This window comes from Porites lutea, chromosome 4 (assembly GCF_958299795.1).
Source record: "Porites lutea chromosome 4, jaPorLute2.1, whole genome shotgun sequence".
Classification (NCBI taxonomy): Eukaryota; Metazoa; Cnidaria; class Anthozoa; order Scleractinia; family Poritidae; genus Porites; species Porites lutea.
Genome location: NC_133204.1, coordinates 32,690,043 through 32,704,007, shown reverse-complemented (window position 1 = coordinate 32,704,007; position 13,965 = coordinate 32,690,043). Strand labels below are relative to the sequence as shown.

At 41.4% G+C, this 13,965-nt stretch overlaps 2 protein-coding genes across 2 annotated transcripts in view; both read right to left on the bottom strand.

Moving 5' to 3' along the window:
- LOC140935433 (uncharacterized) overlaps positions 1-229 on the bottom strand; it is an 8,422-nt gene extending 8,193 nt beyond the window's left edge. The window contains exon 1 of the mRNA XM_073384983.1: positions 1-229. This exon is cut by the window's left edge and continues 616 nt beyond it. Within this exon, the coding sequence (XP_073241084.1) occupies positions 1-114 (114 nt within the window). The 5' untranslated portion in view covers positions 115-229.
- A 3,950-nt stretch (positions 230-4,179) lies between these two features.
- Positions 4,180-12,506, bottom strand: LOC140935432 (uncharacterized). The gene is made up of 3 exons (XM_073384982.1): positions 11,705-12,506; positions 10,792-11,115; positions 4,180-4,914 (listed from the first exon to the last, which is right to left on the bottom strand). Exons 1-3 carry the CDS (start codon positions 12,405-12,407, stop codon positions 4,709-4,711), a joined length of 1,233 nt encoding a protein of 410 aa, XP_073241083.1. The 5' UTR covers positions 12,408-12,506; the 3' UTR covers positions 4,180-4,708.
- Between the last annotated feature and the right edge of the window lie 1,459 nt (positions 12,507-13,965).

The window sequence follows — 13,965 nt, the reverse complement described above, 5'->3', positions numbered from 1 at the left end:
GCGGAAGTCGATTTGCTCGATCTGCTGGCGATCGCGGGGAAGAAGGGGATCTCGTTCACCACCCAAGGATACATTGTCCTCCTCTGTTACAGAGGACTCTTCTGCACTGGCCATTTTTTTCAAATTAGGGTAGCATTTTCTTCAGACGTAATGTACCATAAGATCAGTTCCCTTCATCATCCTCAGCATGATGAGTTCAGTTTACTTTCGATTTCACTGTGCTCCCACCCTTGCATGACCGGAAACGGTTTGAAAAACCAAATTAAGTCTTTTTCTACGTAACGCAACATTCTCACCAGTTTTCCGACTGACATGACACCACCAACGAGCAACATTAACAATGTTTATTGGCATTTCAAAGAAATGAAATTAAATCAAAATTAAAACTAAGAAGAACTATAGTAGAACAAAATGAGAAAAAACTACGAAATGTAGTACGATTCAGTAACAGATAAATCGTCTCGTGATGAAATAATATACTTTTCCCCTATAGAGCCAGAAATATACCCTCGGGTCTTGCAGAAATAATCGAATTTGTACGCGAAAGGTTTTTAAAAACGAAATTTCATCAGTCCTGCTTACGTCGTTTCCTTTAGGGGGCGGGGGCGGTTTGGAAGGAAGCGAGAAAAATAGCCCCCCCCCGGGCTATAATCCCCGACGCCCGCTACCTTGGTACAATTGAAAATCAAGATAGCCGTAACGGTAAGACGCGGTATATCTAAACGATCTCACGAAAAAATAGGGGACTGTTAACTATAATCCCCGACGCCCGCCCCTTCGGTACTTTTGAAAATCAAGGTAGCCGTGACGGTAAGACGCGGTAATCCAAACGATCTCACGAAAAAATAGGGGACTGTGAACAGTCTACGTTTTCTTGTTCTGTGCTTAACACTATCGAAGCACAAAGCACGGATGGGCTCGATAATCAGCCTGTGTTCGGGAAATGAGCCCGCGGGAGGAACAGGATCGGACCTGAGGACCCAAGAGAGCCGCCGAAATCACGAGTCCACCTGCGTCCATGGCAACCACGTCTTGTAAAACTGCGGACGTGCATGTGACGAATGTCATCAACGCGTTGTTTTATGAAATATCACGCAATCAGATTGGTGACCTATCTCACCTTTTAAAATTCAATTAGCAATCTAGCTGGTGACAATACAAAAAAGTCACTGAGAAAATAAGACGTGCAAATGATATTTTAAGAGAGGTAAGGGACACGTCTACTTTTCCTCTTTCAGTTTGAAGGTTAAGTAAAGCATTTCAGTGATCTTGTGTATCGGTCAAATCGAAGCTTCAACATGCCCCCCCCCGGGCAACCCCCCGGACATTTGACTTTTTTGAAAATTATTGTTCAAATTCCCCCCCACCCGGGCCAAAATGCCGTTCAAATGCCCCACACTAGGGTCCATTCAGGTGATCAAATGCCCCCACCCCGGGGACATTTCAGAGGCACAAAAATGACCGAAGGACGGCGGAAACGCCTTCAGTTGTCGAACAAAATCTTTATAAATATAACAAAAACTGAGAGACACTGTTAGCGTATTTACTACGAACAAAAAACTCGTGCAAAGCGGCGGAAATCACTTCTACAAGGTCACTGAATGCTCAGCTTTTCTTCATCATACAACATACAGAGCGTTCTATAAAAAAAGATCCCACCTATTGAGATTACTACATCATGACCACTTCACTGACATGCATCATCGCTCACCGTATAAATTAACATACTTGCAGTAGGTCAAAGTAGTTGACCTGAGCTTTTTATTTTATTTTATTTTATGTTGTTGCATTGAATCGCTGGTATAGGTATTGTATTTCATTGTAAACACAACAATAACATACATTCATACATTCAAAGCCTGAATCCAATATTAAAAAATTTAAAATTTAAATACTACAAAAACGGCACAAAGCTTGTTTAAGCCCTCTCCTTGTAACCAATTGGCCACAAAGGCACAATCTTTTCCACCAAAAACACCGCGTCCCCCATCATAGCTCGCCACGCCAAAGATTTTACATGAAATCGACGGTGCAGTTCAAATTCCCCACCCCTGAAGCATGGGGATCAAATTCCCTACCCCCTGAAAGACTCTGATAATCAAATTCCCTCCTCCTCAGGAAGGCAAAGGTGTCAAATGCCCGGGGTGTGCCCGGGGGGGGGGGGGGGGGCATGTTGAAGCTTCGATTTGACCGATACATTACTGAACTTTTGAGGGTATCTCCGATACATTGCATTTTGATAAATAATTTACAATGGCCTACTCATGACAATTTACTCAGAGAGTATATTAATACTGACCTTTATTTTTAAATAGACTAAAAGGAGGATAGTTGATACCAAGTGAAGAACACTCGCTTTTTATTTTAAGTATCTAAGGCACCTGCTGTATAAACTCCAGCACTGGCAAAGGGTTTCGTCGATGTTCACAGCGTGATATTGGATCGAGTAAGTGTATAATTGCCATTTTAATAATACAGACATTTAGCGTCAGTAAGCTATCCTAAGCTGGACGGTGTGATTAGTAGACACTTATTTACATAAACGTCCATTTCAGATAATATCACTTTTGTCAAAATCATTTTTTATCCGCAATTACAACGGGTGGATCTTGGATCCACTTGTGCTTGAAGGAGATGAAGATATGCATTGTTCGTTTTTTTGAGTAACCCTTTGTCTTTGAGCGTAGTTTAAAATATCTGCTGTTTTCTGTGGCAAAAAAGTAATACTCGCGGCACAAAAGAGGCTCTCTTCACTGGCTCTTATGCACATCCACCGTCTAACAGATATTTATAAAGGTGTCTCTTTGCAAAAAAAAAAATCAATTTTTGAAGTTCCAAAATTTGAGAAATGTCCATGGTTTTCAAAACGTTCGCACTACAGTCTCAGACAACCTAGTTCATCACCCCTAGAGACTTGCTCCTCCGGTTTCGTTTAGTCCGCCTCCTCCTTGGATCGCACCTCCCCTTAAAAAACCTGGCTACGGGCCTGGTCTGGACATGCTCAACAGAGGTAAGTTGCTTCCAATGTTTTGATTTAGATGCAGATGACCATCAATTATATACGGTGGCCGATAGAAACCAAAACTACAGAACTCGAAAGCTAGAAAACCCCAGACCAAAAACAGAAATACAATCCAAATTTTGACTTAACGGAAGCACAAAACCCAAAACAGAAATACACCCCAAAACTGAAAGAATGTAAAACGCCAAATAGAAACACCCATACAAAGCTGGAATCACAAAATACAAAACAGAATATAACAAAACCAAAATAGATAACTTACAACCAGAAAAAAACATACCCTGTAGCAGTCTCTCAGATAGTAGGGACGTCATGAAGAGGAGATCAAGGTAAAATAAGACGCGCGTTATCTAGGAAAGAGGGCTTCGTAGGATTGAAGTCGCGAAAACAAGGTCGTTTTTTCGATTCAGTTTTCACGATCTCTACACAAAACTATTTTGGAGCCCAAAATGGACTAGAAAAAATAGAAACGGAAATTCTAAAACGGAAAAAAAGAAAACCCAAAACAGAAATACGAATAGAAAACAGAACCACAAAACCCGAAAAAATAATCACAAATTTAACACAATCACATGTGATGGTTTTGCAAAATGCCTCTTCAGGCTGATAGACAAATCACACAATAGTCATCATGCTGTAAATGAAGATTGTTCCCAGGTTCTTCTTCCGTTGTCTATCGATCAGGAGACGCCGGGGCATAGACGTTTCCTTAGCCTTCTGCCCCTTTTAGCCGGTGGGGGCTTCCGCCCGAGGACCGGGAGGCTGTACCATTGCTAGCAGGGCGTTCAGATAGAAAAACATACTCACTCCCTACCCCACCCCCTTTTTGTTTTTCCCGCGCATTTCTCTTTGCGCCGTCCCCACAATGTGAACGCCGGCAACTCCGTGGTAGTCTTGTAGACTACCAGTAGTCCCCCATTTTTCTTCAGGGATAGTAGAGCGAGCAAAACGCGAGCGCGAGTGAAAATCAACCCACGCGAGAAAAGGCCGCCGCGTGTCGTCTTTTCTCGCGTGGGCTGATTTTCACGCGCGCTCGCGTTTTGCTCGCTCTACTATCCCTGAGGAAAAATGGGGGACTACTCGTAGTCTAGTAGTCTTGTGGCAGTCATGTCCTTTGTGTTGAACATCTCCTCTAAAGTATGGTATGACATGCTGAGCCAGTGTATTTGCCCAAAATCAACTTGTATATTAAGCCCTGGGCACCACATACAAGGGACTGTAAATATCTGATTTAGAATAACTTCCGCTTTGCTCTCTTTAATAAAGAAAGGATGTGAAGACGATGAAGTGTAGGAGAGGAAGACGGTCAGTAACACTTACAGTATATGTAGTCTTGATGAAAATATCAACCTTATCAACATCCACAAGAAATCATAATTACAACCATTTACCAAAAGATTATTGCGGAAAAAAACTTTAATATTGAGGGACGTGTTAAATATTTCAAGTAAATATGGAAATTATTCAAATTTTAGTCTGCTTTCTACACGGGAAACCCTCAATGGTTAACACGCAAACCCTGTCGCAGACTATGTTAGTAAATAACTACTTATTATGAAAACAAGAATTCAAATGTCCCTCCTCCTTCAATCCGAACCATTTAAACACTGCTAGAGCCCGCGGCGGGGTCGGCAAAAGATCTGGTATCGAAGTTAGACTTGGTATATATATCGTCAAATTAAAAGATCAAAAAAAGTGGTAAAGTAAACCTAAAAGACCAAAGAAAAAAGAAAACCAAGCCAAACTAGTGGTGAACGTGATTCTACCGACTTTGAACCCACATCGTCTCTTCTCAGCGTAGGAAACAAACATTGTTATATTTCGACGATCTTTAAACGGATGGCCATCGTGCCAGTCCTCAGATATGCTGCAGTTGATCTTCTCGTAAATACCTTTCAAGGAAATGAAATATTAGAATACTCATCTTTACTCAAAATTTATTTAAAACGTGTTCCGACTATTACACAAAGGACAGACCAAACAGGTCTAATCTCTTTATATAATATCAGAAGCGATGGTCAACAGACCGCAACTGGATACCTTTTCCAGTGATGGGGCTGCATGGTGCCGGCATCGATATCATTTATCAAATGTGTATGCAATTTTTAGCACAATTTGTGCCATACGCGCGCCCCAACTTGAAAACAAATAGACCTTGTCACGGTTTTCGACGCCATCTTGACGAGTAGGCAAACGCGTGAGAAATTACAGTGTTTGTATGAGAATCTAATGTCGAATAATTTCCGTAGAACGGCTGTTCTGAAAAAAATATGATTTGTAAACTAAAGCTTCACTCCTATGGATTCTCCTGAAAAAATTTGAGGGCGTTACATGCACTAGAAGACCTAGAACCACTTTTAAAATTTTCTATACATTTCTCTGTAAGAAAGTCCCGGGAAAATTACAGACAAATATATGGAAAATCTAAAGCAAGGCTCTGGAGAAATTTAAGCACAGGTACGCCCCCCAAATTTTTTAGGACAATCCTTTGCTTTGTAGCTTTAGTTTACAATTGATATTTTTTTCACAACAGCCGTTTTACGGAAATTATTCGACATTAGATTCTCATACAAACACCAGTGCCGTAGCCAGACCAAACGGCCAACCGAGGCAGGCGGGAGTTGCTAGGGGGGTTCGGGGGCATGCCCCCCCCCCCGAGAAATTTTGAACTTAGTCTCTCGTACATAGCCCCTTGAGATCGATGATATGGTAATTTTTTCATAGTATATTGACTGAATTGCTGAATTCTTTGTAATATCATGATGCGTTAAAAATATCCGATGATCGCTTACGTAAAATAAAAATGATCGACGAAATTCGTCAAAATTTTACCGAGGCGAGTGCCTCGGTTGGCGTCATACTAGCTACGGCGCTGAACACTGTAATTTCTCACGCGTTTGCCTACTCGTCAAGATGGCGTCGAAAACCGTGACAAGGTCTATTAAAATGGCGTCGGAAATAACCTTTTTTGGGAGATGAATAAATTCCATTTCTTTCATCTTTGTCTCTTTGAAAGCAAGACCACTGGTCATTCTTCCTTTGAGCATGCGTTGTATATAGAGAATACTTCATGGAAAGTGCTGGCGTACGGTATAGGCCAGTTGCACTAAGAGGTCACGTGACCGATGCTTTCTTTAAACGATGAGTTGGAATCTTGCTGATGCCAAAAATTGACTGAGCACATAAAAATTATCTTACACCCGAAATTTGAGGGGAAATGTCTTTAAGGGAGATATTTTATGGCACTTTGATTATTCAACAAAGCAGTATGATTTGTATTGGCCGCCATGTTGGAGGGCATACTCTTGCCCTCCAACATGGCGGCCAAAACTACTTTTTGCTTCTATCTTGTTAAACGTTTGATAGTTACGCTCAGATGTCCTGTAAACGTTACCACATCATCTTTTCAACATTTTCCTTGAAGTTTAAGTGCAAAATTTGTGTTCGGAAAGAGGTAGTTCGTAATTTTAAAAATCACATTTTGGTCACCTGACCAGCTACGAACTTACTCATTTTAAGAAAATGGTGCGGGTTTGAAAAACCGAATCACTATTATTTTGTTTAAGATGTGACCCACTAATCGTTTTTCGAAGGCAAAATCATATAACTTTCATTTTCATAAAAACGATGTCACATGACCTCTTAGTGCAAATGGCCTATTCACGCACGAGTTGTTGACGTATCAGAAATCTTACTCGTTCGCTGCGCTCACTCGTTCGATTTCTGATACAAAAACAACGAGTGCGTAAATACCGTACAAAGCACTTTCCATGTGGTATTGTGTTTATTATATACATACCGAGACATTCATCATTTTGGCGGCCTTTTTATTTTAAATCTTTCAAAAATGCTTATTTGCCGCTACACACTTGCCCCAAAATGACAACGAAAACAAAGTATCAGCTTTTTAGTAAAAACGTTTGTTAAAAACATAAATGACGGTAAGGATATGAGGTAATCCAAGAACTATAAGTAATCTTAACTGTTTGTTGTCAATGCACAATTGAAAATGAGTGAATTTAAGTAAAATGTCCGGTTTCAATATAAGCTTAAGCTTAAATGAAAGGCAAAGTAGCTCCGACAAAAAGCACAACAAAAGCTTACGTCTCGTTCTGTTTTTCCCTTTCCGCTGTTGTTTCGCCGGCTCTCTACCGTTTTCTTTATCGACAGTGAAAGAAACGAAACTATTCCACTCCATTTCCGAAATGTTTTTCACTTTTTTAGCGAGAAAAACTCTTTGAGTAAAACTTTTCTCGTTGAATGTGTGCGAAGCGGCGCTGCAAGCTGCAATAAAAGGCGGGAATTTTGGTGCGAAACTCACACACCTCTGTGGCCTCTGATTGGACGTATCATTTTTCTCACACGTGAAAAAACATCGTTCGCGATTCTGATTGGACGTATCATTTTTTTCACGTGTGAAAACCATCGTTCGCTCCTCTGATTGGCTAGAACTTATTTGCGTACGAAAATTTACGACATAACTTTTTGGTGAGTATTTCGCAGTATGTATATAAGAAATCTATGGTCGTCCGAACGTTTCAAAATTCGCTAAACGTAAATTCGTTGTCGCTATCTTGAATTCGTTGTCGCTAAATTCAAATTCGTTGTCGCTAACTTGAAGTCGTTGTCGCTAAATTTTATTTCGTTGTCGCTAACTTGAAGTCGTTGTCGCCAAATTTTATTTCGTTGTCGCTAAAATTAAACTCGTTGTCGCCAACTTGAAGTTATTGTCGCTAACATTAAATTTTTCGTTGTCGCTAACTATGAAGTCGTTGTCGCTAAAATTAAGTGAACTCGGTATCGCTAACTATACCAAGGCACTAAAATTTAGTAAGGGAGTGGAGAGAAGGGATTTGAAGGTTCCCGTCTGAAACCGAGGAGGCCTAGGAACAAGTCAATTTTTCGTTTTTGGGCTTCCTATGTTTGGGAGCAAACATGGCGGCCACAAATGTATTTATCGGTTCGATCGAATCATTACTAAATGATATGGAAAGACTCAGTGAAACCCCAAATCCTGATATCACTGACAGCATGATAAGTCGCCTCCAGTGTGCGAGTGATACCACGAATCAACTGATGCACCGATCAACAAGTAACTATACAGCTTTGTCGTCTTTACACCAGCACTTGTTAGTTTTCCTCGAAAGTTGGCAGAATCGTGCTTGGAGAACAAATCACTGTTGTTCTGTGTCCCATACTGTTAATTATCGTAGGCCAATAATATCAGGCTGTGACGGACCAACAGAAAGAATCTCAGCATTTCTTGATAGGCTGTTGCAACCTATAGCACAAAGACAGGCTTCTTGTTTTAAAGACTCCACAGACTTCATTAATTTCATAGAAAGCACAGAAGTCCCAAAGCACGCGATCATTGTTTCAATGTACGTGACAAGTCTATATACCAACATTCCACAGGAACAGGGGATCAAAACTATATGCAAAGCATATGTTACTCACTACAAAGATAAACCCCCGATTCCAACACAGTCACTTGAACGAGCGCTCAGACTCATTTTAAAAGAAAATTCATTCCATTTTTATGGAAAAAATTACCTCCAAACACACGGGACAGCGATGGGAACAAAGGTCGCTGTTGCTTTCGCAAATATCTTCATGGCGAAAGTAGAAACAGAGTTATTAAAAAAGAGCGCAATAAAGCCTATCTGTTGGAAAAGATATATAGACGACATCTTCTCTCTCTGGGGTACCGGAAGAGAACAAATAACACACTTCACAGCAGAAATCTCTGAGGAAAAAGTCACATTTCTGGATACAATTGTGTACAAAGGCAAACGGTTTAACAGTACGTCAATTCTCGACATACGAACGCATTTTAAACCTACTGAAACTTTCCAATATACTCATTTCACGTCTTGCCACCCATTAGGGGTCAAGAAGGGCTTTATAAAAGGCGAAGCCCTCCGGTTACTGAGAACAAATTCCTCAAAAGAAAACTTTCAAAACCGACTAGAAGAATTCCAGAAGCACCTTAGAGAGAGAGGTTATCCACGAAACTTAATAACTCTAACTCTCTCTGAAATACACTTTGATAACAGGAAAGAAGCACTCCGACAAAAACCATCAAGAGAAAAAACCATTTTGCCCTTTGTCACGCAGTATCAACCATCCGGTTCCCAGCCTTAAAAACATTCTTATGAAACACTGGCAACTGATAGAGAAACAACCTCTTCTTAGACAGATCTACAAAGAACCTCCAATTATATCATACAAACGAGGAAGGTCTCTGAAAGATATACTCGTAGAAGCTAAACTCTGAGATTTAAAGGCTAAAACACGTGGGTGGAAAGCGTGAGTCAGGCTTGTCAACCCCTTTGATATTCCTCGGTTTCATACGGGAACCTTCAAATCCCTTCTCTCCACTCCCTTAGTAAATTTTAGCGCCTTGGTATAGTTAGCGATATCGAGTTCACTTAATTTTAGCGACAACGACTTCATAGTTAGCCACAACGACTTCATGTTAGCGACAACGAAAAATTTAATGCTAGCGACAACAACTTCAAGTTGGCGACAACGAGTTTAATTTTAGCGACAACGACTTCAAGTTAGCGACAACGAGTTTAATTTTAGCGACAACGACTTCAAGTTAGCGACAACGAAATAAAATTTAGCGACAACGAATTCAAGATAGCGACAACGAATTTAAGTTTAGCGAATTTTGAAACGTTCGGACGACCATATTTTAATCGAGATATGAAGCACTTGGGAAGTTCAGAGAGCACTCATGGAATGTTGCAACACGATCACCTATCACCTGAAATTCCACGAGGGATCTTCGCCAAGTTGCGGATGCCCATGTGAGTTTATGACTTAGACGGTGGTGCAATTTGTTCTCAAAACAGCGAATTGGCTATTGCGACCTGAAGTAGCAGGCGCCGGTTGTTTTAGGGCGAAGGGGGAAATTTCAAGGACGCGCGCCCGTTTTCCTCATTAAGCCACGTTGAATACCCCCGGGAATTTTTTTTTAATAACTTAGCTAAAATAACAGATTTTTTTTTAAAAAAACATTAGCACACTAATAACAGTGATACGAACTCAGAAGTGAGTGAATAAAAGACTTATACACCTGCAGTTGAAGTTTTTAATAATTGTAATACTACTCTGTCTATATATGGCTTCTACAGACCACGAGCCGCTCATAAGGGTATGCTTCTTATTCCTATGAAAAATCACCTTTTTTGAGCAAGGCCGATGTTTCCAAGAAATATATATAACACGATCGAATGTGGGATCACTAGGGAAATTTTTCTGACAAGTTGCAAATTTTATCTTTGCCTTGTCCAGATCGGCAAGAGATCCAAAGTCTCAGAGATACAGTGAGTGGCAGATCCAGAGGAGGGGCCCGGGGGAGCCGGCCTCCCCCTTATTTTTAGACCAAACTGAGCCCCTAAGGGCCGAAAAAATTTTTTGGGAGACCGCTCCCCCTCCTTATCTAAGGGTCAGGATGACCGGCACCCCCCTTATCTCAAGGTCTGTATCTGGCACTGACACTGTCTACACCCCTATAGGGAATTAAAGAGCTTATCCCCGGTTAGCCTCGGACCAGGCTTCATAGTGGGGAAAAAGGCAAAAAACAGGGTGAAACAGCGAAAAAAGTCGGCGCGCGAAGCGAGCCGAGAGGTGGACGCCCTTTTCCCTCCCCAGATTCCCGTTCGGCTCGCCAATTTTTCCGCCTTTTCCCCTCACTGTGGAGTCTGTTCCCGGGCTACCCCCGGTTTGCTGGTATGTATGTAACTCGATGAATATCTTACCAGTGCAGTTGCTTGTCATCCTAGCGGCACAAAAACAAGGAAATAAAAACTGATAAAGAACACAGACGAGGATCAACCCGAGAAAGACGAATTCAATCGTGTGAGTGTGGTACTTGGTCCTGCTATGAACCTCCTCTGAGATGTATATGACTGTTAAAACGACGCTTGCTCCGTACGTGAACCAATGTAGTACAAACCACACACTGTAGGCTGACACGGTACTGAAGACTACTGAGCAAAGGTCTTCATGTATTCTTATAATTTCATTTAGGGTCCCGTTTTGAACAGCCTGGATGAGCCTGAAGGCATCTTGTGAAAAGGTACCTGAGCCCAGAACGAAATAAAACATTAGAAATATATTTGTAATCAAGTGGATACTGTATGATCATGATGACAGGGCGTTTATATATATGTCTCTTTAAAAGGAGAGAACAGAAACCGAAGTACCCGGAGACAAGTTACCCAATGGAGTGGAGAAGAGAGTCAAGAACGAATTCATCACATATGTGGCGTCGGTTATGAAACTCGAACTCGCCACTGTGTTCATCCTATCTTCCCGAACATGGCTTTCCCTTCATCATGTCTTCTGTTAATTTGCTAATTTTTGTACTTCGCCTTACAATGACGGCAAGAATGAAAACTTAGTTATCGATAAAACAAAATAAGGGGCATAATTTAGCCTGTACCAGGCTCTCAGTCAGTGAAGATAAGCGAAGGAAGTGACTGACCTAGCAGTGAAATAGCGGGAAGAAAGAATGGGAGACTGCTTTCTATGACTTCACTGACAATTGTACCGTCTCTCCCCAACCCCCATGCGGTTTTCGTCCAACGTTTTTTAATCCGCTTTCCCCACTATCTTGAAGCCTGGAACAAGCTAAGCATCATTCGCTTACTCTCTATTAAGTATCCTTACCTATAGCTGCAGTACTAACTGCGAAAACGTGACAAGTATTGATAGATGTCCAATGAACCAATACTTGCCCCGCTGTCCCTGCGATTTCGGCAAGAGAAAAGGAGGGATTTCGCATCTCGTTGCTTGATGGTAAGAGGTAAAATGAGACCGCTAAAGACAAAAGCGACGTGTTAATGAAAGTGAAAGCGAAAAGTAACAAAGTTACATCGGTGTTGTTGAGGTCCTTTGTTAACGTCTCTGATGGGGCCACCAACGCTGAGTCCATCCGTTTGGCCACTAAAAAAGAACAAACTAAAACAACGTAGGACAAGTCGGCCGCAAAGGAAGCTATGGAGAAAACTGCGTTGCCAGTTGAGACGTCATCTTTATGAACCTGCGTCGACTTAGCTTCGGATGTTGAGTTTGGCATAAAGTGACAGTCGAAGTCTACGCAACCAAAATAGATAAATAACCTGTAGATAGTTTGAAAGATACAAACTAGCGTAAATAAAACACGAGGTATATGGTTCCACAACTGATGTCCCCACAAACCGAGCGAACAGAAACATATCTTGAAAACATTCAGCATCGACGCAATGCATCTGTTTGTGAGTTGTGCTTCGCGGCCTTGACGGAAGTCTGTTTGCGAACGACGAAGGAGAGGTTCTCCTTCATTTTCATCTTCGTTTTCTGTCACGGATTCTTGTGGACATTCAGTAGCCATTTTTAAATGACGGAAATGTCAGCCTCACACATCAATAACAAAATAAGTCAGCTTCTCTGCATAAACGCATGAATGTTTTACTTCCGGTTTGCGTCTGGTATTCAGTGTGGCTGACCCTTGGACTGCTGCACCATCCGGTTTTCGTGCGGTCACTTGGTCTACGCGCCGAGAGGTATGGTTACAACAGTTACGAGAAGTTTGATTTTGGACTCATTGCCAATTTGCGAAAAATGTTCTTGCATGCTAAACGACGTCACGCAACTTTGTTTTTGTCTATTTTCAAAAAACCGAAAGAGCTCGTTTGTAGAAAACATTTAGCCCTTTTTTTCATGTTGGGGTTGAGAATAACTCTAGCAAGCTTTGAAAAGATTCGTCACGTAAAATACCTGTCTCCAAATTGCCTCTTCCTCAGCGATTTCAGGATACGAACGGATATTTTTGCCTGAAGATATTACTTGTCATTCCTCGGGTGGAATTTGTTTATTCCTGTTATGTTTTTGAAGCCTTTCTTCCGCTATTTCGTTTTCGAATAACGTGTGAAATCCTCTGCCATTTTCTCCAGCTCTGCACTGCCAAAACAGCTGATCCACCGCGCCGCTGTCTTCGCGCGACGTCAGTATTGACGTCAATCATGAAGTAAAAGCAAACATCTTCCAAAGTTGTTCAACGCTCGCCAACTGGTTATGAAGAACTGGCCGGTGGAATTACAGCCAAGCAAAACTCATTTTAGGGATATGTAATGGAGTAAGGCTTACAGCACCGTTCGAGGTAAAAAAGGGTTAGAAACGATAACTGTTCCTCCAAAAGACACACCAGACGGCCGATCCGTTCAAGTATTTTGAGACGAAGCTCTAAAAACTAACTGAAATTCTAATAGGCCATTTTCACAATGACGTCATTTACTACTACGACCAGAATCCTGTTCGTTTTTTCTTTCATATTTAAATTTTGTAATCCCAGAGAGGTTTGAATAACAAAAGCGTTAATTTGCACAAGAAAGCAAAACCCTAAAGGATTCAGGTGGTAGTAGTAAAATGACGTCATCGTGCAAATGGCTTATTGCAGGTTAGGAAAGGAAGACGGGGATTAGTTGCGGCAGAACATCCCCGTTCATAACTTTATTGCTCCCCACCTCAAAGCGCCTGTGGCACAGGTGTCCGCAACAAAGCACAAAAAATGAGAGTTGGGGCGAAAAGGCCAGAACAAAGACGAGGGGGCGGGGGAGAGAAAAGGGGAGGGGAAAGACAGAGGGGGAGGGAGAGCTGTAGACAAGGCCTTTAGGCCATTATTCCGGACTCTTGTAATTATCCTGACGATATCAACTGTCAACAGAGACGTTTGATTATTACCACACCACAAGACACATTTAGCCTGTGAAAACGCTCTCTGTTTACAGGCTCGTGTATAGATATAGCCAAGCCTAAAAGCAGAGCTCCGACTGACCACAACATATATAAAGACGCGATCAGGACACAAAAATAGATCCTAACTAAATATAACACAAAGTCCATACATGATATGTTGGCAAGTGATAAAGAAAGAAAAGAAAAATATTAAA